A 26,807-nucleotide genomic window follows, 5' to 3' on the forward strand; every position below is an offset into this window, starting at 1 on the left:
TGATTTTCTTATCGTGTGTACGGGTCATAAGTCACCGGTAGCTGTAGGACTCCATTTTACAGTTAGAGGTCACATTTGTCGTGTTCTATATAAAGTTGTGACCGTGACATACTGCAAAATACACAGTTTTTGTAACTCTGTGCATAATCTGATTTTGTGATTTATATACCACTTCTATACTGCACAGCCAGTCATGATTTCCTGCAGATCAGCTTTCTGGGTCACCTTTCTGCCTCCAGCAGTGCATGAGCATCATCCCTGAGTGGTGGGCAGACGCAGGAAGCAGTAAAGGAGGACCACCAAGTGACAGTCATCTTACTGATTAGCAGAGGTGTGTGTATGAAAAATGACTGGACAAAGTGACAGATCATTTGACAGGTAAAAAGTAAAAAATATGCATTTCAAATGTAAAGTAACTGCATGATTAGTATTAAAACAGGCCTAAAAATACAGTTTGTATGAATATATAATCATCACACTGTGTACAAAACCAGATGCACCGCCTTAGGTCCACAACTAGCTAACTAGGGATTAAACACTCCCGCCTAATACAATAACCAGTTCACTTACAAGGGAGAAGTTCCTTCTAGTAATGTTGTGATAACGAGGGTGTGTATAGTCATCGTACAGAAGACATGTATAAGAGATATGTTCGTGTCATAATAATGGCCTCTTTGTCTATGGTAATGATAGAAAAATAGATGCTTATTAATATTTAGTGTACTGGCCATGGGGAACTTTCTTCAGAATTTCTTCTTGTCTGTGTATTTCCATTGGGTGCTCTGCTTTCCTAATGCTAAAAAAAAAAAAAAAAAAATTCAAAAATCAATCGTCGTTGCTTAAAGCGGAACTTTACTCTCTGTTAACATTAACTGTTTTAATTCTAATGCTGCTAGCCTTAGTAAATAAATAGGAAGGGATGTTACATTTACTTGTTTTAAAGCAGTAATAAGCCTGAAAGCAAACATTTATTTTACTGCAGCTTTTCATTTCTTAGATGTGATGGCTGCATTAGATTTCTTTTTTAGGTTCTTTCTTTTATTTTCACCTGGTGATCTGGCCAGCAAGTCTGTTGTTTTTCCACAGAACAAACGCTCCTGCAGTTGTAGCAGTTACAGGGTTGATACAAGCTATTTACTACTGAGGGGTGCTTACAATGATCAGCTTTTATTTCTGTAAAACCTTTATCCCAAAAGGAAAAAAAATACTGTAACTGCTTAAAAAGTGTGAGCTGGCACTCTGTTGTCTTTTTACAATGCTGATTGCATTTTAACATTTATATGAGTCATGCTATGTATCCTCCAAAACTTTAATAAGGACCTATTGAAAGTGAAAAAGTGTGAGCTGGAATTTGGTTTCAATTTGTTTTAGTGTATCTAAATCAGCATCCCCCAGACTGACAACACTGCTGTTAATATAGTAGAAAACCAGGTGAAAACAGAGAAAAAAGCCTAAAAAAGAACACACAAAAAATAATGCAGCCACATCCTTTGAGGATTGGTAAGCTGCAATATCTTTCATTTTTTGTTTGGGGTTTAATACAGCTTTAAGCTGTGTTTTTAGTTGCTTTTTGGCCTAGGCCAAAATGATGTAATACATTCCAGAAGTCTTTAAGGACATTTTTTTTTCTTTTATCTGAAGGAGGGGCTTATTCTGCTAAGCACACCCTCCTGCCTGCATGCCTGGCTTAAGGGCAGATGGATTCCAGGAAGTCAATGCTACATGAATCATCTTCCTTTATTCCTTTACTCAAGATGGCCACAGCTAGAAATGCTAGGGGGTGTTTTTCCAATGTGGTTTCTCAATAAAATAAAGACATGGATGGATGGGTGAGTTTGCTTTGAATATTAAAAATGAATGAACCCCTTGGCACCGGCACATCCCGGCCCTTTAATGGTTTCAGAAGCCAGGAGGCGGGGCAGGGTTTTAGGGTCACATGCCCTCAGTGTCCTGCTCTGTATTGTTCCAATTGTCCCCTGTGTCACTAGGCCAAATGGCCTAATCAAATTACTCTGGGCCCCCCTCCCTCCTGGCCAGCTGACTGGGAGCTCTCTGCACACCTCCCAACTTGCTTTTCATCTATGCAGACATCATCCCTGCCTCCCAGGATGACCCTGTCACCAGCCTAATTCTCCCTGGGGTCTAGTATTCCCTTCCTCCCTCCCGATTGCCAAGCCGACCGGGGAGCGTCCTGCAGCAGTTTAAGAGGCTGATGCTGGACGCTCCTGTTTCATTCCGTTGTGTAGTCATTAAAGACATGGATGGATGGGTGAGTTTGCTTTGAATATTAAAAATGAATGAACCCCTTGGCGCCGGCGCCTCCCGGCCCTTTAATGGTTTCAGAAGCCGGGAGGCGGGGCAGGGTTTTAGGGTCATGTGACCACCGTGATTTGCCGTCACGGCGGTCACATGATCAGGAAAGGTCCCGATCGAAAGAGGAGATTGGGACCTTTCCGTGAGTACCAGACGTGTGCTGGGAGCGTGTAGGGCACGCGATCTCAGCACATATGTTTTTCTTAATTGCACGCAAATGTGCGGCCGCTTTTTGTGGCGCTCCTTGACTGGCATCTTTCTCAGTGTGCTGCTTAGAGCCTGAACCAGACGCTCCTGCTCCCTCCACAGCCTGACGCTGGAGGGGCAGAACAAAGAGTGGTGACTATCAATTAGTGCGGACACCTTGCAGACTCTGTGCTTACAGTGGACCCAAGAACTGAGCGATTAGGGGTCTTTGATCGTTCATTTCTTGGTGTAGAGACAGCAGGGAACAGCTGCAGTATCAGAATAATGCTGCAGCCATCCCGGTGAGTATAAATGTTTTGGGTTTTTTTCTTTCCCACACTTCTCTTTTAAGTGACTCTACTTACTGTACAATAATGGCAAGTACAACTTTATCTTTAGGATAGATATGGGAAGGGTTGTTCTGTTTTTTTTGGCGCTTGTCTTTATAGAGTAAAAGGTACCGAAATGGAAATTCTTGGACCATAACCGAAAATTTAGGATGCATTTTGCTGGAAACCGAAATGGACAGGTTTTTTTTGCTTGTTTTTTTTAAATATTTTTTATTTATATATATATATATATATATATATATATATATAATTGTATTCTATTCAACTTTTTAATTAATGTCATGAATTTAAATTAATATGAATTTATTTTCAGCACCTTTCGGTCAATAGGCTGCTTTCACACTGAGAAGTTTATGCAGCGCTTTTTGTTGTTAAAAAAAAAAAAAAAAAGGCACAAGAAAAGCTTAAGCAAAATGCATCCTTTAAATCTAATGTATGTCTTCACACTGGTCTGTTGGGTTTCCCTTGTGGTGTTAAAAAATCCTGCTTGCTACATTTTTGGTGCATATTTGGTGAGTCAGAAAAAAAACGCACCAAAACACTCCTCCCCATTGAGGCCTGGTTCACACCAATACAATTTTTTAGGGCTTTTTACAGAAATGCACTATAGTCCATTTAGCATAAATTCCAATAGGACATGTTCACATCTATCATTTTTTTGAGCTGCTGCATTTATGGAAAGGGTCAGGGACTTTTTTAAACACAAAACATTGTGTTTTTAATTCAGTAGACTTAAATGGAGATGCTGCAGAAAATGCATTCAGTGCGTTTTTGACGTGTTTGCCATTTTTTTTATGTTTTTTGCTTTTTTAATCTGTCCAGCAACAAGTTGGCCAAAAAAACCCCCACAAACATTCATAAAACACAAAACGCATCAAAAAGCGTCACAAACATGCATACAAAAATGCACTGCAAAATGGACAAAACGCAAACTGCATTGTTGTGAACCAGACTTGAAATGCATTAAAATGCATAAAAAACACACGTTGCGTTTTTTATGCATTTTGCATTTTTGATCTGCCCAGCAACAAGTATGCCAAAAAAAAATTAAACCGCAAAACAAGTCCAAAAAAGCAATAAAAATGAGCATGCAAAACGGGCAAAACGCAAACTGCACTGGTGTGAAGTAGGCCTGAAACACCAAAAATGCATCAAAAACGCACTGCAAAATGGGCAAACTGCACTGGTGTGAACCAGGCCTGAAACACATCAAAAATGCATAAAAAACACACGTGTTGTGTTTTTGATGCATTTTGTGTTTTTAATCTACCCAGCAATAGCTGGGCCAAAAAGAAAAACCGTTCAAAAAACGCATGAAAAAAAGCGTCAAAAACACTGCAAAAAGCACTGCAAAACAGACAAAATGCAAAGTGCACTTGTGTGTACCAGGCCTGAAATGCATTTAAAACCCATCAAAAACGCAAACGTGTTGCATTTTGATTCAGGTGTTTTTTTTAGTCACATGACCTATGAAAAACACACCCTAAATTATTATTATTATTATACAGTATTTATAAAGCGCCAATGGTTCGCTCAGCGATGTAAATGTAAAATCTTGGGAAGAATTGCGCATTTTTGGCAGCCATCATCAGCACCTTTTTTTCCTATCCACAAAATGCCAATAACACTGGTTTCAGCTGATGCATTTCAGTGCATCCCCAGTAAAAGGCAGTCTCACTTTTAATGTGTCAATTAGGTTAGGTACTGCATTGTTTGGATCACAACAGTACTCAGGAAAGATGCGTTTCTTTCCAGGAATCAGAGCGTTTGCTCCGTGGTCCTTGTATTAACTAATCAAGGATTACTGTTTAACATGCTGTTTTCTTTGGGGTTTTAATAGCTGTATTACTGCTAAGCTTGTTTGATTTGACCGAACTTGCAAGCTAAAGCATGTATTTAGTCAGTAGATCACAGCCTAAAATTACCACAATATTGACATTTCTGAGCATTTCAGATGGAGACAAAGCTCTATAATAGCTTTGCGGTTTGGTAGATTTGCTTGGAGGAGTCAGCAGCTGGCGTCTGGTCAGCTATGTAAACTAGTAGAGGTAGGATAGTTTTTAGTGAATTCTTTCTTATGCAAAACGCACAATACAGTGCCACGTCTTAAACGTCGGTTGTTAAAGATCCTTGCATAGGAGGATTGACATTGCACTTGTTAAGGAAATGGTTACAAAGTTCAGTGGTAGCAGTCTACTCTTGTGATGTTTATCAGGAACTGGAGTGGAATACAACCATCAGGAAATATTCCACTCTCCAGGGATACTAGTTTTTGAAAGCTCCGGTGATTTGTGGTGTGTGCCTTCTGCCCCAGCACTGTCCAGCATCATAGCAGAGTAAATGTCACGGTCTAATGGCTGTGTGGAGAATGGCACTACTGCTGGTGCTCAGGTGAGTTACCAAGCTTGATTCCTGAAAGAATGTTCTTGTAAATCATTACCAACTAATCATGGATCTGTAATCCTCTTTGTTGTTAAAATGTATTTTAGTTTATAGTTCTGCAGAGAGACATATTGTAAATAGTATATAAAAAGCAGAAGTCCTATGTATGCTTGTAGTTTTTATTTTTTTTAATTTAAACATATAAAAAACATACAAACAGATGCCTAACAAAATGTACAAAGAACAACAACCCAAGGGGAAAAAACAAAAATGGGTGGGGGGGGGGGGGGGAAGTTTTATTAGATTCATTAAAAGTCATAGAAGGGACCTGCAATGTTTTGGGACCACTTACACAATTCTAGGAGTGAGATGATGATGGTACATATCATTTACACAATGGTTACTGTTCTCTTCCTTGTACTGTATGTGAATATAATCTAGTACTTTAAACATTGTTTTACCATTATGAAGTGCCTAATGTTGTTTTTTTGTAGTACATTATTTATAATGGTGGTTACTGAATTATTTAGCATTTTTGGTCTCTGAAATGTGTTGGCTTATGTGCCTGAAAAAGTATTAGGCCATTTCGGATTTGCGATCCTGGCAGGAATTTTGCAGCAATAAGATTGCTAGACAGAGCGCACACCTACTTCTGATTCCGATTTGACTGAAAGTTGCAGAATGCCCCTGTCATGTCTTCTCCAATACCAGTGGTCAAAGGCTATAGCTGGTAAGTTTAGCTTTGCCTATAGCAGCCTCTATTATTTTTAGGTGAGCAGACCTGCCGGTGCTTGGTTGCCCCAAGGATCTAATACGCAATGGGATTGATTTACTAAAGTCAAATAGACTGTGCACTTTGCAAGTGCAATTGCTGCAGAGTTTAGTAAATGAGATAAAACTTCACTTTACGAAGAATACCCAATCACATGCAAGGAAAATAAAACAAGAAACCGCATTTTTGCTTGTACATGATTGGATGATGGAAGTCAGCACTTAACTCTGGAGCAACTGCACTTGCAAAGTGCAGTCTATTTTCCTTTAGTAAATCAACCCCAATGTTGTAGTCTAGTGACATGCAGAGGTCAGGGCTGGCAGCAATCAGCAAACAGTCTGGTGACATGCAGAAGTCAGGGCTAGCATCAAACATAGTCTAGTGACATGCAGAGATCAGTGCTGGAAGCAATCAGCAAACAGTAGTGACATGCAGAGGTCAGGGCTGGCAGCAATCAGCAAACAGTAGTGACATGCAGAAGTCAGGGCTGGCAGCAATCAGCAAACAGTAGTGACATGCAGAAGTCAGGGCTGGCAGCAATCAGCAAACAGTCTAGTGACATGCAGAAGTCAGGGCTGGCAGCAAACATAGTCTAGTGACATGCAGAAGTCAGGGCTGGCATCAAACATAGTCTAGTGACATGCAGAGGTCAGGGCTGGCAGCAAACATAGTCTAGTGACATGCAGAAGTCAGGGCTGGCATCAAACATAGTCTAGTGACATGCAGAGGTCAGGGCTGGCAGCAATCAGCAAACAGTCTAGTGACATGCAGAAGTCAGGGCTGGCATCAAACATAGTCTAGTGACATGCAGAGGTCAGGGCTGGCAGCAAACATAGTCTAGTGACATGCAGAGGTCAGGGCTGGCAGCAAACATAGTCTAGTGACATGCAGAGGTCAGGGCTGGCAGCAAACATAGTCTAGTGACATGCAGAGGTCAGGGCTGGCAGCAAACATAGTCTAGTGACATGCAGAGATCAGGGCTGGCAGCAAACATAGTCTAGTGACATGCAGAGATCAGGGCTGGCAGCAAACATAGTCTAGTGACATGCAGAGGTCAGGGATGGCAGCAATCCGCAAACAGTCTAGTGACATGCAGAAGTCAGGGCTGGCATCAAACATAGTCTAGTGACATGCAGAGGTCATGGCTGGCAGCAAACATAGTCTAGTGACATGCAGAGGTCAGGGCTGGCAGCAAACATAGTCTAGTGACATGCAGAGGTCAGGGCTGGCAGAAAACATAGTCTAGTGACATGCAGAGATCAGGGCTGGCAGCAAACATAGTCTAGTGACATGCAGAGGTCAGGGCTGGCAGCAAACATAGTCTAGTGACATGCAGAGATCAGGGCTGGCAGCAAACAGTCTAGTGACATGCAGAGGTCAGGGCTGGCAGCAAACAGTCTAGTGACATGCAGAGATCAGGGCTGGCAGCAAACATAGTCTAGTGACAGGCAGAGATCAGGGCTGGCAGCAAACAGTCTAGTGACATGCAGAGGTCAGGGCTGACAGCAAACCTAGTCTAGTGACATGCAGAGATCAGGGCTGACAGCAAACATAGTCTAGTGACAGGCAGAGGTCAGGGCTGGCAGCAAACAGTCTAGTGACATGCAGAGATCAGGGCTGGCAGCAAACATAGTTTAGTGACAGGCAGAGATCAGGGCTGGCAGCAAGCAGCAAACATAGTCTAGTGACATGCAGAGATCAGGGCTGGCAGCAAACATAGTCTAGTGACAGGCAGAGATCAGGGCTGGCAGCAAACAGTCTAGTGACATGCAGAGATCAGGGCTGGCAGCAAACATAGTTTAGTGACAGGCAGAGGTCAGGGCTGGCAGCAGACAGAGTATTCCAGAGATAGGCTAGCTAGGGTCAAAAACAAAGATCAGTGAAACAGCGTTCAGAGCTGGTGTAGACAGTACTATCACAAGTACAGAGCTCTGTGCTTGTGTTGGGCTGTGGTGCACCAGGCACTGTATCTGAACATCAGAGCAGAGGGTTTGGAAGGGATAGCACCGAGCTGCTGCCTAGCAATGAGGACACTGTACAAGGGGAGCATCATTGCCAGGCAATGGGAGAAGAGGGGGGCATTGTCTCCAGAACAGGCCTTGTTGCCTGGCAACAGACAAGCAAGCCTGGCAGAAGAGAGCGACTGGGCAGCAGGCTAACAGTAGGAGTGTCTCGCTATGCTAATACTTTGCAGTAGGGGATTGTGACAGCATTATCTCAGTGGTCCAGAAAGCTAGGGAGCAAATACGTAAAAGGTGGGTGGCTGCTTTACCCTTACTGCGGTCTTTTTTCTGGTGAGTTGCCGCCACCAACAGGATCAGAAGTGTGACACCTTAGTAGAGCAGATGTCACTGGAAGCATGTCTTTGGATTATTGCTTGCTGCTCCCAGAGCTTTTTGATTTCAATAATTATTTTTCTGTTCCTGGATCTGACCATTAGACAGATGGTGAGAACAGGAGTTATAGAAATTTTGCAGATTTCCTTGCTGTTTGAATGGGTCACTGGTAGGAAGGAGAACACTTTTTTTTATTTTTTTTTTATTGAGGTGGGTCTGTTTGAGGCTCCATGTACACGGGGCGTTTTAATAACGCTGGTAACGTTAGCTGTGTAAAGTCACGGTAAAAACGTGAGTTGTTTAGCGGCGTTTTTTAGCTTTTTTTTTTATTAAAACATTTTTTTGCTCAAAAAGTCCAAAACGCTGGTTTACCGCGATTTATCGCATTTTGCCGTGTTTTTCAGCCCTAGAGCAATTTTACAGCTAAAAATCTCTAGAAACCCACTAGTTCTGGGGTTTTTTCCAGGCAAAAAACACCCCAGCCAAAAACTGTTGATTAAAGGCTATGTTGCATGGACACATAGGATAACATGCTGGAGGGTTTACTGGCTGTAGGAAATGCCATCAAAAGCCAAAAACAGCAGCTGTAACAACGTCTAGTGTGCATGAGGATGAAGTTGTACACTTTGCTGTCCACCAGTACTGGAAATGTCATACTGAGACATTCAGACTATCCATGCTGAGCTGATGTACAAGATCAGCACTGGATAAATCCGCTAGATTATGAGCTGGCTGACACATCAAACACTTTTTAACCTTTACTTGAGAGTAAGAGATCTTTCGTGTTTGCTGCACCTGTGCTGGTTTAACTAAATCCAGTCTATGAAAATAGGCGAGTCTAAATTAGAAGTGACTGTTGTAACAATGTTAAGCGTGTTGCTGTAGAACTGATATTATTTGGCCACTTGGGACCGATCAGTCTAACTTGGAAAACAAGAATACGGCATGTATACAGAAACGAATGTAAAATTCAGGAGCCAGTTTTTCCAGACTAGCCAGCCAGCATGTTATCTTATCTGGTGACTCCAAATCTAAACAGGTAAATGCAAAGTTAGAAAATCATACTTACACAGTAAAACAACATACTGTTTTTTGTATATATGCAATTGATTCAATAAAAGTTGAAAATCACTTCCCCCTCCTACTTTTAAAGAATGGGTGAAACACATGGGTACTACCCTGAGATATGAGCGGGTTATTTACCAGCATCGGGGTTGTTCGAATAAATTTAACAGGGTCTGAGGGTGGCTGGCTGGATATTTCTGTCTTAGCTCCAGCAAATTTAGTCATGAATAGATTATTATGTGGACATCTTTGTCTACTGTATCCTACCATCTGCAGGCACAGCCTGTCTCAGCCCTCCTCTGCGGGAGGGCATGGATTCTGTCTAGTACTTCCTTGGTATGCATTTGATTACTGTACCCTTTGAAACCCCATTGTTACAGTCTAGTCTCTTTATGACTTTGAATGTTCTGGAATATGCTGTTTTGCATATATGCAATTGCTTCAATAAAGTTCTTTTGACACACAAAAAAAATAGTAAATAACATACTGTAATGAATTGGCTACCTCTGCTGTACTATAGAACTACCTATCCTCAGGAGGCGTTCTACAGACTCTACCTACAAAAGTGAATAAAAATGAATAAAATAAATAAATAAATGTGTATCCATACAATCATAAAGTGCTAATAAATCAACTAACCAAAAATATACATATAACAATATAGTGCTAATCAAAACCGTGATAACAAAGTGGACAATACTAGTGTATGGGTCACCTTAGTGACCTAAAAATGGTGATAAACACACACAATACAAAATGAAATAAACTGGTGTTAAGTGTCCTTGATAATAATCAAAAAACCTTTTATAGCAAGTACTAATAAGTCCATAAAGTAACAAGTGCTGATAAAATGTGATAAAACACCATGCAATGTGTTAAACGTGAACACTTTGTGCAAGTGCCAGCACACTTTAAATCCACTCCAGCTGCAGTGCCTCCTCACCTCCTTCCTGCGACCCAAAAGGGCCCAACAGGCATTCAGGATCACTCTGGAACCTTTATATCTCCTGCTAATACCTCTCCAGAAAGCCAAGGATCATAAACGGTCTCCTTTTCAGCCTCCAAATGCTTCCTTCCTCTGCCTTTTAGAAGGATAATCTGTAGGGTATATTACTCACAATCCCTCATGTTGCTTTCTTCATGCTTCCAAGAGTCTCAAAAGTCTATGACAAAGCTTGTTAAGGTTAACTGGTTTTTTTTTTTTCCTAGTAATGGCGGCGATCAACGACTTATAGCGGGACTGCGGCAGGCATTCTGACAATGGGGGGAACTGACTTGGTGTCACTGACATCCCCAGTAACACTAATACAGTGATCAGTGCTAATAAAAAGCGCTGACCCTACTAATGGCACTGGGCAGGAAGGGCTTAACATGTGGGGCGATTAAAGGGTTAACTGTGCGCTGTTAGTGCTTTCAACTGTAAGCACACTGCTTCGCATGGCTCTAATACGCAGAGCCATACAAAGCAGTGTGCAGGACCCGACAGGGGAGAGAACTATTGTTTACATACAGTTCTCTCCCTTTTTCAGTAATGCTTGACAATCACCTGGTGTCGGAGAGTAATCACCTTTCGGGGCCCGATGATTGACAGCCAAGGCTGTGAATAGCGGCGAGGGTAGGGCCCCCTACCCCGATATGCAAAATCACTTATATATACGTGATTTTGCACACCCCTGCCGCCCTGTAGCACTCTTTTGGATAGAGTGGAGAGGGATTAGAACTTGTCAGGTTTTTATTGCTGTCTGTGCCCCCCTGTTAGGGAGATTCACCCTCTCTGTCTGTACTGTTTACCATTATCATCGAAAGAGAAAGTAAAAGAAAATCACAAATTTTGGGTTGTCACCACGACAGTAGTAGAGGGTTAGATCTCCCATTTGGGACAATAGTTCTAGTGACACCCTGGGATTCCCTCACTTTGGAGGATTTCTTTTCACTTCTCACTATGGGACAGGAAGTGAAGGGAAATCTCCCCAATAAGACACAGATGCAGAAAATAAAATAAAAAAAAAAAAAGATCGTATCCAAAATGTAAAAAAAAAAAAAAAGTTAATAATTTTCTCATCTAGAGCTCGGAGTGTGTGCTCACTGAGTGGTGCCCTGGTAAAATAAGAAATTGCATTAATTCTCAAGGAAAAAAAAACATTGCAGTGGTGCTCAGGTTTTTATGTGTGAGGTTTATGCTGTGCCTCTTACTCGCTCCATCCACCTTAAGCAGCACCACCTGGCACCATCTTGTACCTCCATGAGGTTGTAGATCACCTCTGGGTGGCCAAGCGACCTCAGAAAATTCATGGTTGAAGATAATAGTCATCTTGCGCACACATCCCATTTTTTTTTCCTTTCACTGTGTATGTAAAAGGAAGCCATATTTGTTAATTCTTTATCCATTCTGTACTCCCTGCTTATTTGTATCTTTGCATCAATCAACTTGGGTACGACCAGCATATCGGAATTTTACATGCGATTATTGGCAGAGGCCATACGCGCAAGAATTAATCAGTGTTCTCCTGGTAGAGACTGCTCACTGTGGCCCCCGCCAGGAGAACACAGTAGCTCAGCGGGAGGGATTGCCCCATCAACACTGACTGTGTTGATAGAGCAGCACAGTGGCTAAATGGTTAGCACTTCCGCCTGGCACTACTAGGGTTGTTGGTTCGAATCCCAGCCATGGCACCTCGCCTGTCAGGTGGAAGCACTCGGGCGGTAGCGCTGCTGCTGATTGCTTCCACATAGTGCCAGCCTCAACGCACCCCCCCCCCCCCCCCGTGTGAAGCTCCCCCCCGCCCACTGTCTCTCGGGCTCTTCTTGTCCATCTGTGTGCCCACTAGAGGGGTGGGTGTAGAGCATCCACTACCCTCCCCTTCTTGTCCTCACCCGGAAGTGATGTTATGATGTCACTTCCGAGTCCCCGTTGAGAGATTCCATCCACTCCCCTTCCCTTCTTGTCCTGACCAGGAAGTGACATTATGATGTCACTTCCAGGTCCCCGTTGAGAGATTTCCAGCAATTGAGGCCGGGAAGGATGTAATGCAGTGCAATGTCCACTGCATTACATTCAGGGGAGCAGAGGGGACAGACATCCAGGGTCTTTTAGTTCTCAAAGAGAACTTGTCATCAAAAAATCATCACATAGGGGACATTCTCCCCTATGTGATTGAAAAAAAGAAAAATTTTTTTCTTTTTTAATTGTAATAAATTAAAGTTACACCCAAGCACATACCATCTCCCCCCCTCCCAAAAAAAAAAATTGAGCCCCACCCATATATACACACACATACAAACGTAAAAGCACACGCTGAGGCACCTATACATGAAAACGTCGATTGCGATACACGTTACATATCGCCGCACATGCCAGAATCAGAGCAATAATTCTAGCACCAGACCTCCTCTGTAACACTAAACTGATGTCCTAGAAGGGGCTTTAAAAGTGTCACCTATAGAAAATACTGAAGTGGTACTGAAGTTCGTCGCCATTTCACAAGTGCACGCTAATTTAAGGTTTGAGAAGTTGGATATACATTTACTCGGTGCAACCTCATCTTTTATATCTTACAAAAAAAAGGGTAATTTAATGCTTTTTTGTGCCCTAAAATTAACTATCTTGTAATTTTTGCTGAAATTTTGCGGTAATATCATGCTAAATAAAAAATTGGAACTACCACTATTTTATTCTCTAGGGTCTCTGATTTCAGGAAATATTTAATGTTTGGGGGTTTTGTATAATCTTCAGGTCTAAAGTGATTTTTTTTTTTTTAATCGGCTCTGGCAGTGAAAGGGATAAAGGATAAGCCTGACACTCCCCTTTCCTGACAAGCACCCAATCAGTGCTCATTACACTGCAAGGTCTCTCCCCTCCCTGCTAGTTCCTGGGGGCGGTGCTGGAGGCAGGGAGTGGAGGAGGAGATGAACCGCGCAATGTTAAAAATATTACACGTTTAAGTCACCATAAAACCCCTTTAGTTTTTAAAATATTCCTAATATCACCTCCGATTTAAATACAGGTTTGGGTATCTGGACAAGTAGATTGTCATGAGGGACAAGTAGACTGGGACACCGATTTAGTCCCTGGACAAGTAGTTTTTTTAAAAACATTTCCACACCCCTGGTTAGGGACTGATGTGAATGTACAATGTATATGTAAAGCTCTGCATAATTTAATGGCGCTATGTATGTACCTGAAATAAAAATAAAATAAAATGGGGGAATCGTGGGATTTTCAGGTTGCAGGAGAGAAATTCTCATCTATGGTCTGACTTAAAATGCTTTTCCTGAAAGCAATGTACGCTTTAGCTAGCTTCTCTTTTAATTGTGTTACAGCAATTTTTCAGCAAGGATACTCACTGCATGATCTAAAATTCAGAAAATCTCTACAGGGCACACCTTCAAACACAGCATGTATAGTATATTAAATGTCATTATGAAAATTTGTCAGGACTAAAATTATGTTCAAGAAAATTTAATGTGAATAAATACTGCCTTAAAGCGGTTCTAAAGGCTGAAGGGTTTTTTTTTTTTTTTTTTTTAACCTTTTTGCATTCAATGCATGAATGTAAAAGAAACCTTCAGTGTCCAGTTTACCCCCCCCCCCCCAGCCCCACCTAATACTTGAGCCCGATCTCATTCCAGCAATGAGCAGGAGAGCAACGGCTTTCCCATGTCTCTCCCTCCTTATTGGCCCAGACACAGCAGCGGGAGAATTGACTCCTGCTTCTCTCAATCACGGCCAGTGAGGAGGGAGCTAGGCTGAGCCGCGCTCTGTATGTCTTATAGACCTATGGCCCCAGAGCACTCAGCAGGGGGAGGAGCCAGGAGCATCGGCGGGTGACCCAAGAAGAGGGGAATCAGGGCTGCTCTTTACAAAACCATTACACAAATCTGGTAAGTATAACATGTTTGTTATTTTTAAAACCGATATCTTTACAATCATTTAAAAAAAATATTTCCCCTTTAAACACATCCACACACCATAGAGCCATTATGCAGAACATATCCTTATGTGGTTTTTTTTTTTTTTTTTGTTTTTTTTTTTTTTTTAGGTGAGCCCTGTTGCTGGTTTGGTGTCCATACTAAAGAAGCGTAATGGCAGTGAGGGAGACAAGACTTTTCAGTCTTCACAGAAACAGACAAAGAGGAAAGTGCGATTCCAAGAAACAGAAGATGCACTTGAACAAGGTACGTTCTTTAAGACTGTCCTTGCTGCACCACTCTATGGAGCGAAACAGTAAATTAATTACAATGCATTTTTTTTGGAGAGAAGGTGTCATAAAATTCAACATTTCTGGCGGCAATATGTAGTGTCTGCACATGCATTTAATTGACCTTAACTATTTAAATATTGGATTCCAAAAGCCTAGTTCATGCAGCACTTTTTTTTTTTAATCAATTATATGTGTTTCAAAGATTTGCAGAAATAAAATTGTGGACTATTACCTGTTTGGTAGAACGTCACACTTGCATTCCACTCATTTCATTTTTTCTGTGCGTTAAGTGGGAGGATTTGCATGCTACTGTGAAATGAGCAGTGTTGGAATAAGAAACAAATATGCAGAGAAAACAGTGAGACATTCACATGAGAAGGAAATAACATTTCTGGAAGAATTCTTTACAGCTACAGTATACAGAGGTGGAATGGAAAATTGACATTTTAGATCACTTTAAAAAGCTGCGTGCAGATTGAAGTGTTTGAAAACATTAAATTCGAAAAAGGGTTTGGCAGCATGTTATGTTATGTCAATTTTCAACAAAAATAAAGGCACTCTTTAAAGGTTAAATGACATTTTAAAAGAGTATGAACATATACTGAATAACAAGCAGGTAGCTTTAATAGAACTGCTGTTGGAAAGCAATTATACCCATGTTCACTAGTCAATATATATGCATACTTTTTTTTTTTTTTTTCTTTTCAAGGCATCATTCACCTGGAAGGTGACACCCCAGAGGCACAGTTGTAGCGTCTAGCCATGCTGTTAGCAGCCAGTAAAAACCTATGACCGGAGGAAATACGCAGCGACTGGATGCTATGCTGAGTATTCGTCTTACACACAGAATTCTGTGTTTTGCGCATACTTGCTTGGTGCAGCATCCAGCCGCTGTGCATTTCAGCCTGTCATAGATTTTGGCAGACTGCAGGGCTAGACATTGCACTTGTGCCTCATGGGCACCCAAAACTACATGCGGCACAATAGAAAGGGGAAAGGTAAAGTAACAGGTTTATCTTTTTAAAGGTTCAGTCTGCCCAAAATTGACATTTCAATTTTTGGTAAATGACAGTCACACCACCTGATGTTTCCTTATATCACTGGGAGATTCTCTTTGTAAGATCTGTGGAGTTTCTGGGTCTGCACACTTGTGGCCTTTGATGAGTTCCCACTATTCCTGTTAGAGTTAATTATTTGTATTTTATCTAATAGTAGTAGGTGCTGATGCATGTAAAAGTTGGTGGAAACCCCCAAAATGCCTAGGTGGACACAAGAAGAGTTCTAAATGTAATTATTTCTGAGAGATGACACTGCTGAAATATCTACAAGATATGTGAAGCCAGGTGTTGAATCAACCAACCAGTGACAACTCAAACTAATTATTTGTTTTAAAAAGCATGTCTGATTTTAAAAAAAAAAGGGATTATTATTTTGCCTATTTTTGTTATTTTGCCTAGTCATGTTTCTTCTGGTGAATGTGAGTCATTAGACCATGCTTGGATGTTTTCTATAAGTTTTTGTTTGTTCTATTCTATACACCGAGTTCTGATGGTATATTGGGGTATGCTAGTGTAGGAGTAGTGTAGGACTGGGGTAGCACTGCACCAATTTTATCTCAATATTTTGTCTATACTGCATAAACATTTTACTTTCCTTATAAATGCTAAAACGATGCATTGTATGTCTCTAACTGTATGCATTTTTGTATTTCAGAAGAGATAAGTGGAGGCTCCTGCATTTTGCTCATTGCACTCTGCATTGTAACAGTGTTCCTTAGCATTGGTGGCACTGCCTTATACTGCACATTTGGAGACATGGATTCCTCTGTTTGTAAAGATTTTGCAGCAAATGTGGACTTCTACTATACTCAGGCTGTACAGGGAATAGAAGAATTAAGGCATTGGCTGTTTGTCACATAGTTGATCGAACCTTGTCCGGAAAGCTTATGTGGCTACTGACTACCACTATAGCTTGCAAAAAAACATGAACTTGGATTACAATTTTTCCCTGCCTAATGAACATTTCAATTGTATTTTAAATATTCTAAAAGAAGAGTCTACGGCTGATGATTTTAAATTAACATAAAAAAATAGACCAAGCAAATATAGTGGTGGGAAGATAATACAGAGACATCCCACTAAAAATACCACCAGTCCACCTACTGTTTCTATAACCTACGGCATTCAATTTTTTTGGTCAACTTTGTTTTTATTGGGTATTTCCATGAAAAGCCGTTAATGGCTAAGAAGATCCCACGTGGAGGATTTCTGTATACAATTAAGTTTTGCGGCATTCAGTTTTTAATGCAATAAGACTGTGTGTGTTCTGTAACCTTGGACTCTTAACTTATATATTTTTAATGCTGTTTTTATTTGTGTGATATGTAATTTTAATTTCTATTCAGCTGTGGTCAGAACACTGAAACAGAGTCTGCTTGTCATCATGTAATCCATGAGATTTTTAAATGTCACTTTTATTTTAGAAACTTTGCACCCTCTTCCTTATTATATGTTCTGTATTTTACTTTTTTACTGTTACTTTGCAGTGTGACAACACTGAGGCTATCCTTGGGGGAAACTTCACAATGGTTGTTCATTTTGTAATTGAAAAACTCTCCCTGCTGTTTTCTCAGATGTCAGATGAACTAAATAAGTTAAAGGCTTATTCCACCAAATGCAAAACAAGTTATACATGGATTAGGCCGATTCTCACTGATCCAGTGCGCTTCTCCTGCGGTGCATGTGCAGCACAGTGTACCCATGGTTTTCATGCAGGTAAGCTGCCGTAGATTCTGCAAAATTGTGTGGTTTTGGTGCACTTTCAGAAAACACACCAAAATCGCGAACATAATAGAAGTCTATAGTAAAGCACAGCTAACCTGCACGAAAACCACGGAGACACTGCACCGCAGGAGAAGTGCACTGGATCAGTGTGAAGGTGATCTTAATAAGTGTAAAATTACCTGTGAAATAAAAATTTGCAATATTTGCCCTCTTGTTCTGCTGCTTACTATTTCCCATTGGACTGACTTCTGCTTTTACTGTAATCTCTGGGTTGTGAGGCAGTCTGCACATTTCCTTGAAAACTATGCCATGTTCAGCGACGTGGCAGAAAAAGGGATTCATTTATATAGTGATGGCATCTCCCATAGCTCTTTACAGAGAGCACTGGATGTTTCAGCTCAGTGTGTGTCCTTGAAGAAGTTTACAGTCTAATATCCCTACCACATTAAGAGATGAAAACATCTAAGCAAAAATCTAGGTATTGGTTAGCTTTTGCCATTTTATAGCACTTTAATTCTTTGTAACATTAACTCAGAAAGTTTGACTCAAACTGTTTATGGTGCAATCCTCCAGCTCCAGCTAAAACAGAATTCGTTAGACCAGACAAACTTTTCTTTTTTTTTGTCATCTTCAGTAATTTTGCTGTAGCATTATTTTCCTGTTATTCGTTAACAATATTGGTACCCAGTATGGTCCTTATTTCTGGTGATCAAGTTAGATAGAATCTCCCTAATGGGGAAATAGGCATCAATAAAAAATGAATGGTGGTTCGAACCCCTCACCACTCCAAATGAAAAAAAAATGTTGCCTTTAGTTATAATTTAACGGTTTAATATATTGTGCATTTAGACTACAGGCATGCTACAGGAGTTTTTGGAGACATGCAGAAAGAGACATTCAGGGACTAGAGACATGTTACAGGAGTTGGTTACAGATCACTGCCATCACAACTCCATTACAGATAAGCACTCCCAGTCCAAAGAACCAAATGTGACCCTTGGGCTGCAGTTTGGGCACCAACCATCTAGACCATGCAACTACAAAATGATGCATTGAGGACAGCAGTGCACAGCCCCAAATGTTCTCCACTGTAAACTCTGCGTGGCATTGTTACCTCACCATGTGTTCCAATATTTTGGCATCCATGGGTACTCTCCCATTTCCCTGGGAGAGTTGTGTTTTCTGTTGTGTATCTGTACACTATGAACACATAGCTGGATCTAATCAGTGGGCTGCTGTGATGGCCTTCATTTTACAGAATGTCAGGGAGATCAGGAGAGACTAGATGGAAGCTGAGGGGTAAAGGTTGTAGCATCACATATGGGAGAGGGGGCGAGTGGAGCAGGGCACTCTGGGTCAGCAGTTTGAAACCAATTTGCTCTGGATTTGAAGTTTTACAAGAATTTGTAGACAGTGGCTGAAGTGAAGGAGAACCTGTTTTTGTAAGAGTAGTATGGCCAAAGCTTTTTTTTTTTTTTTTTTCTTTTTTAGCCATAATTTTCTTGTGGGTCAAAGGAGTGTACTTACTTTTGCTCCTGGAAACTAGAATCAGCTGACAGGGGGCTATAATCCACTATCAGCTGACATCAGAGCCTTTCAAGGCTTTAGAAGGATCCTGACCATATTGTCAAGATGCACCCAGCTTGCCTAACTGATAGCTGGCTGGGCTCTCAGCACTGAGCTAGGGCCCCTTTCACATGGGCGTTCTGTTTGATGGATTTGTTGGATGAAAAATGGACATAAATGCATTTCTATGGAAAATGGATGATCATCCATTTACATACACATCCGTCAACATCTGTTTTTTGGGACGGATCAAAGCCCTATTCTTGTTGCATTTAAAAAAAATGGAATGGACAAAAAACTGATGTAAATAGACAAATTATCTGTTTTTGCATTGGCAGTGGATGTAAAAAAACTGATGAAAGACTAGTCCATTTTTTTCTTTGAAAAAACATGACTGAACTGATGAAAAAACGGAAAGCCTGTGTGAAAAGACCTTAAGAGTTGAAGTTAGCTGCACCTACCCCCTTTCCATCCTGGCACTCCAGTGAGCGCTGGAGGGGCAGAGCAGAGAGCCACCACTCTCCGCACCAAGAAGACCAGTCAGTGGTCATGTGATCACTCAGTTCTTGGTCTTAGAGCTGACCTGGGACAGCTGCAGCATCAGATGAGGTGAATATGTATGTTTTTGGGTTTTTTTTAACCCCTTACATTTCCTTTAAAGGTAAACTGTAATGCGTGATATGAAAAGATAATTAGTTGAGCATCCATAGCCTTCACAGGTTTACTTTAAACTCTAGAGAAACTGTGTATGTGAATATCCCAAGAGGACAATTCTGGCAACTACCATGTCTGGCTTCAACAATCACCTCACTGTCAAAAGTATACATTGTGCATCCTGATGTTTGCTGGAACAACAGCTGAACTGTCTTCCCATGTTTGCATAGCTTATTTATTGCATTGCAGCCACAGAACTGACTGTTTGGCTATTTGCGTTTGATAGCAGATGTTCCTAATAAAGTGGTCACTTAGTGTAAATAGATACAGAGGTTAAGAATGACCCTCCTTTGTCACCTAAAGTAAGTGTAATGCCTCCTCCCCCTTTACATTCAACCTCATCCTCACCCTTTTGCATGCCTCCTCTTCCCATTCAGCCTCACGGTCACCATACAATCCGACTGTACACTTTTTGTACATTAACTTTAGATTTACCAAAATGATGTAATATGAGGATCTACCCAGTCTATCGAACCAATCTGTTTCCATTCAGGCAGACACTACATAGTTGATGGTAGATCTAAAGGAGATTGTGCAATCAGATTGTAATGTGTGTGGTGAGTTTAGCCCTCCTTCATGACAATCCCCCACCGCTCATCCTCATACATGCTCACCCCCCTTTCCCCAATCCTCACCCTTCTAATTCTCCATCCTTCCATTAGGCCTCTTGTAGTACTGCCTATATAAGAGGGAGCGATTTGCAGGTGATTATTTCAATTGCTAATACAAGAACAAGATAATGCATGAAACAAGAAAATTGTGGGAACTAGAAAGCCTTAAACTATTGTTTTCCTGAGCAATCGTTGCTGGCAATAATTCCTCTGAACTTGGTTGTACTGGCTGGCCCGGTACATTTTCATGATTAAATATATTTATTTTGTTTGATCATTTTAAAGGATATGTGCATCTCTTTTGATGTGTGAAGCATGAGAAAATGTGTTTGATTTAAAAAAAAAAAAAAAATTTTTTCTTTTTGTTTTTTAATTTGAGGGTTGTGTACACTTGCTGTAAAATTTCAGACTGTTTTCAGTCTCCAATTTTAATGGTTTAAGAAAATGCTGAATTCTATTAGTATTCTAAAACAAAAAAAAATACATAATTTTCGATGTCTAACAGAATGGAAAAACATTTATTTAAAATGACATGATAGTACTGTAAAATGAAAGCAATTATGGACAAAGATATAGAAGAGAAATTATTTTAAAATGGCTATACTATATAAGGAGAACTCTATATATCCCTTTTCAGAAATTTATAGCATAAGGTTTATGCACAAATGACATTAAGTTGTCCTCACACAAATTTTGGTGTTCACCAGTCTTACCTTGTTCTGTTTTTTTTGATTGTTGTCTCCATGATCTGTGCATAAATAAGTTTGCCCTCTCTGTAATTAAAGAAAGGATATTTTATGTGGTTGTTGTTCTGTCATTTATTGCTTATCTTGTGCCAGTAATATTTAGTTGTATGTTGTTTTGCCATTGCAAGCTGGAGTGCCTCATTCTGCCGCCTGCCTATATAGTTGGTCAGGAGTGCCGAATGATGGACAGTATCACGTAATGTGTCCTGTAACACTTAGCGTTACTCAACCCAGAACCCTGCATTCACTATATCTGGTCTCCCACAGTACACAGAACATGGAAATGCAATTTTTAGTAAATATAAATGACTAAATACCTTTTCTCATCAGCAGTTAGAACAGTCTTGTGACTTCTATCTGTGGCCAGCTGAGCATTGGTTAAATCTTGGAGGAGTTTCCATTCTCCCCTGATTGTTCTATGAGGCTGCATAACCTCTGACTCTTTCTGGACAACACTGATTGGCTCTGTGCTGATCACATGCACTCTCCCAAGAAAAAAAAAAACAACCTTGCCCCCAAGGTTCTGTTCTATCAGATGATGGTTTGGGGACAGTAGAAGGGGCTGATCAAAGAAGACAGGATCAAATAGCCTTTTTACACAATGTGGAGAATTAACCCCTTAGGTTCCACAGTGAGTATAACAAGCATGCTTTACTGCATATACAGACTGATTTTACTGTTGTGGGTTTAATAACACTTTATAGGTTTTGAAAAAGCTTCAGAACTTTAGCAACCTACATATCCTTTTCCAGCCTTCTTTGGTGAAATCTTAGCTTTGCAGTACATCCATCAACTACAAGGGTTCTATAGGACCACCATTATTTCCCTGATGAGATTTCTGTCTGGTGCCAGATTATAAGTGGAGCAGTGAAAGATTGCATTGTGACAGTAAAAAACATAAATGTAGAGCCCAGTTACAGTGCTGTTTCTAGAATGATTTAAAGTGATTCTAAACCTAAAGTTTTTTTACCTTATTGCATTGCTTGCATTAAGGTAAAAACTTTAACTTTCCTGTGACGGGGAAGAGAGGGGAGAAGCAATCAGTGCTCTGCACAGCTGTATCTCTTCCCCCCTCGCTTCCTCTTCACACTGGGACTCGACCAGCAGCAGGAGCCATTGGCTCTTGCTGCTGTCAATCAAGTGTGGTGAAGAGGGAGTGGGGGGTGGGACTAAGGTGTGTGTTGGCTCTGTATACACACCGGTAGGGAGTGAGCACACAGCGTCTTTGTCCTCATAGCTAACAGCTTTCTATGGGGACACCCAAATTTTTTTAATTTAAAAAAAAAAAAAATTCTGCCTTTTAGTAACACTTTTTTATGGTCAATCTGAGTTTATTAAAATTTTATAAACTGAACAGAAAAAAAAAGGTATCCACATAGACAATAACAATACAGAATGGGGGTTAAGAGGGGAAAAGAGAAAGTAGGGAAAAAAACAGATGGACAAAAAGGGCAAGAAGCAATTGTAAACTGCAATATTCTAAAGCTGGATATCATTAATTACAGAACCCAAGGTTAAGTGCAAGTAGCCTATCTGTACAAACAAAGCCAGGCCCCTAGGGGGTACAGATAATAAAGGCACAAAGAACATCAAAAGAAGAAGAAACCTGTGGAATGATTCACCATACATGGCAATAGAGGTCAGCGCAGGGGGGACACCCAGAGGGACAACAAACCAGCAGTGACCAGAGGGGAAGGAAAAGGAGAACTCCCGTTCCAGGAGAGCCAGGTCCGACGACAGCTTTCAGAGGTGCCCAGTTCCTGCGCCAAGCGCGACTCCATACATTCAATATGGTCCATCTTCTCAACCCACTGTAGAAGGGTCAGGACACAGCACATTCTCCAATGGCAAGGTATAACCAGTCTGGCGGCTGTTAGATAATGGTGCAGAAGTCTGCGTTTAACATGTTTGAAAGAGCCAGGCAGAATAGAGAGTAGAACAACCTGAGGCGTATTTAGGACCGTCTGGTCTGTAACTGCTGTAAAATAACACACAGAACAAGATCCCAGAAGGCATGACTAGGGGGGTATTCCCACCAGACATGGAGGAGAGAGCCGGGGGCAGCACGACAGCACCAACAGAGATCAGGGGTAGAAGGGAAATCCTGTGGAGTAAGGTAGAGTAATTTTAAATTGGTTTCCTCTACTGGTCAGAGACAGATATAGGTTGAGGACTGTCTGAAGTCTTTTACTCTTACCCACCATTTGAGAATCAAAGATCCACGGCCCAGTTAGATGCATAAGGTAGAAGGTCCGGATGTACCGTAGAGAAGAGGATCTGATAGAGAGCAGAAAGGGGACTCAAAGGAGTAAGTGTTCGAGAGGTGTGGGATCCCTGGTCTGTAAGTTTACATTAGCAAAAGTACGCATAAATGAACAGAGTTGGCTATATTCCAGCCATTGGGCAAAGAGGCCTGACCCAAGGTGCAGGAAGGCTGGAAAGACGGAAGACTACCCTGATGAAGTATTTGTACCAGATGCCTATGGGAGGCCTTGCTCCAAAAAAGGAAATGGGAATGAGATTGAGCCGGGGTAAATTGGTGGTTTCCAAACAGAGGGGTCATAGGACCAGCTAATGAGGAAACCCCAAGCTTCAGAGCTAATTTGTTCCATGTTTGCAGAAGATGAGCAGTCAGAAATGGTAAAGAAGAGGGCAGACTCCAAAATTCAGGACCCATCCAGGGGAAAGCTAGGAGATCACATGTTGCCATGAACTGTTCCAGGGAAACCCACTGTTTCGTAGACGTGTAGTGGAACCAGTTTATCGGTCGAGTGAGGACTGCCACTGTATGACATAAATGCCGGTGAGGTGCCCCTGCCCCGCCCCTCCGCTTAGGAAGTGTTAGGATCATTCTATGTAGTCTTGGTTTCCGAGGACCCCAAAAAAACTTTGTGAAAGCAGTTTGCAACGTTCTAAAGAAGGGTCGAGGGATGGCGATAGGCAGAGTCTAGCATAAAGAAAGAAAGCGGGGTGCGATGTCCATTTTCAATATATTGATCCAGCCAAACCAGGAATATAAGGAACAGTCGGAAATCCGAAGGTCCTGAAATGTGTGTTGAAGTAGAGGTGTATAATTTTCGAAGAATATATGAGAAAGATTGGAAGGGATTTTAACACCCAGGTATTTAAGATATCCAGAACAAAGTTTAAAAGGAAAGTTAGCCCCCAGCTCTCGCAGCTGAAGGGGAGACAAAGAAACATTTGGAATCTCGGACTTCATCAAGTTGACCTTAAAATTGCTGAACTCACCGTACCGATGAAATTCCGATAAGATAGAAGGCAGAGATACATGGGGGTTATTACGAATCGTGATCGCTAAGTGCTCCATAGCCCGAACATACAAAAGAGGAGATAAACCCTGCCGGGTGCCATTGGCTATAGAGAAACTTGTCGTTAAGGAGCCATTAAGACGAAGTTTAGTGAAAGGGGAGGAATAAAGGGCGAGAATCTTCTGCTGCAGACCGGGACCCAAGCCTATTTGAGACAACGTTTGTGCCAAGAACGGCCACCCCACTCTTATCAAATGCCGCCTTGGTGTCGACAGACAAGAAGCAAGCAGGGAGTCCAACAGATTGAGCATGATTCATAACTAAGAGAGTTTTCAAGGTGTTATCACGGGGCTTTCCTACCTTGCACAAACCCTACCTGGTCTGTATGGCAAGATCCGGGAGTAGGGGCTGCAGACGGGTGGCATAAATCTTGATATCCACACCAATCAGGGAGATAGGCCAATAACTAGAGCAGAGGCTCAAGTCCTTATCCAGCTTAGGAAGATGGGAGATGTGGGCTTCCATAGTTTGTGGTGCAAAAGAGGAAATGGCAGAGATGGAGTTAAACATGCGTAACAAAAATGGAGAAGAAACATCCTTGAAGGCCTTATAGAATTTAGGGGTAAATCCATCGGCACCAGGACTTTTGCCCAAAGGGGTTGCTACGATAGCGCCCATCAATTCTGCTAGAGAAAAAGGGCTGTCAAGGGAATCCCTAGTGTCAGCATCAATGGTGGGCAAGCCCATTTCACAAACATAATCTCGAAAGGCGGTTGAGGAATGGTGAGAAATCCCCATCCCGTTCCCGAGAAGACAGATTATACAGGGTCGAGAAAAAATCCTGAAAAGTTTCACGGATGAGAGGCGGGTCGGAAGTCAGGTTGCCTGAGGAAGTTTTAATGGAAGGGATAAAAGTCGTCGATGTACGAGGATGTAGAGATTGCGCCAATGGGCGACCACATTTGTCCCCAAAATGGTATCTGCCAAAGGCCAAAGGACGCTGGTACATACTATGAGAAACCTCGTGCAAGTTGTAATAAGGAGGTTCTGGTCGCGGATATATGGAAGAAAGCAGGTCTGGAGTAGGAGAAGATTTATGACGAATTTCCAAATCACGTAGCTTATTTAGGGTGTTTTGAATACACTCAGATTGTTTGCGTGTAAGCCGCGCCCCATGTTGGATAAAAAAACCCCTGCAGCACCGCCGTGAGGGCCTCCCATTGTACCGGCAAGGGGGTTTCATCCAATGGTGTGATCAGAATAAAAATTGCAAATAGTGGAGGAAATCGCCTGCTGGCATGTAGGATCGACTAATAGGGTATCGTTAAGATGCCAGGTCCAGTCAGAATGGGGGGCTTGCGGAGGATAGAGTTAGGAACAGAGGAGAATGATCCGACTATATGAGAGAACCGATATCTAGGCATGGACGCCACTCAAGTGCCTGGGAGCTTGCAAAAAAAGTCAATTCGACTATAGGACTGATGGACCGCTAAAAATATGTGTAATTACGGATCTTGGGGTAAAGCGTGCTCCAGAGATCCAAAAGTCGATGATCATGAAATTGTTTCTTTAAAATCCAAAGACGGCTGTAGGATAATTGAGTGCGTTGGGAAGAGGAATCGGAGGGTTTCTAAAGCTATGTTAAAATCACCGCCCAACATCACCGTACCCTCCGCAAAGTCAGCAAGGAGATGCAGATAGAATGTCACAGAGGTAACCTGATCCTGGTTTGGGACATGAAAATTGGCCACGGTGTACAGCTTGTTCCAGAGTGAGAACTTTACAAAAAGATATCGCCCATTAGGATCAGCCCTATGCTCCAGAGAGAGGACCAGGAGACGTTTATATATGGCAATAGAGTTACCCCTAGTTTTAGATGATGGAAGGACACTATGAAACCATCTGGAGTAATATCTCCTAGAGCAAGCTGGAAGGCTGTCAGCACAAAAGTGGGTCTCCTGGAACAATACAATGTCAACCTTGGACTTGTGTAGGGAGATTATAATATTTGTCCCCTCTTAGATTGGTTGTTAAGTCCATTAACATTATAAGAACAGAGCTTAAGGGGAGTGGGGGTGGTGCCCTGGGCGTCATCCTCAGGCGAAACTAGAAAAGGGAAGAACAGAAGAGAGGAGGGAAAGTGAAATAGAGGAAGGAAAGGGGAGAGGGAGAACAGGGGAGGCGGGAAAAAAAAGGGAAAAAGGAAATATAAGGAATAAGATGGGAGAAGAGTAGTGGAAAGGGAGATAGGAGAAAGAAAAGCAGGAGAGATAAAACTGTCTCATTGGGTTCAGGGCTACCCAACACCCAAAAAGAAAAACAAAAGAGAAAAAAATGAGAAAAACAATGGAAGAATTCCAAGAAATCACTGATCCCTTCCAGAGGGTCAGTGAACCTACGGGGGGGGGGGGGGGGGGAGTGGATACGCACGTAGGGCGCTCAGAAAGGAGACCCGGGGTTGACAAAGAGATAAGTCTCAAAGATAGAAGAACCCTCCACCGTCAGACCCCCCC

The 26,807-nt window shown here is 41.7% G+C and overlaps 1 protein-coding gene across 1 annotated transcript in view; it reads left to right on the forward strand.

Moving 5' to 3' along the window:
• The window catches only part of CNST (consortin, connexin sorting protein), a 160,961-nt gene extending 139,884 nt beyond the window's left edge, over nucleotides 1-21,077 (forward strand). Inside the window, exons 10-11 of the mRNA XM_089693288.1 lie at nucleotides 14,444-14,579; nucleotides 16,319-21,077. Coding sequence (XP_089549414.1) covers nucleotides 14,444-14,579; nucleotides 16,319-16,524 — 342 coding nt within the window. The 3' untranslated portion in view covers nucleotides 16,525-21,077. The remainder of the gene's footprint in view (nucleotides 1-14,443; nucleotides 14,580-16,318) is intronic.
• Nucleotides 21,078-26,807: the final 5,730 nt, after the last annotated feature.

This window comes from Staurois parvus, unplaced genomic scaffold (assembly GCF_062004578.1).
Source record: "Staurois parvus isolate SC_StPar_1 unplaced genomic scaffold, SC_StPar_1.0 ptg000619l, whole genome shotgun sequence".
In the NCBI taxonomy this organism is placed as follows: Eukaryota; Metazoa; Chordata; class Amphibia; order Anura; family Ranidae; genus Staurois; species Staurois parvus.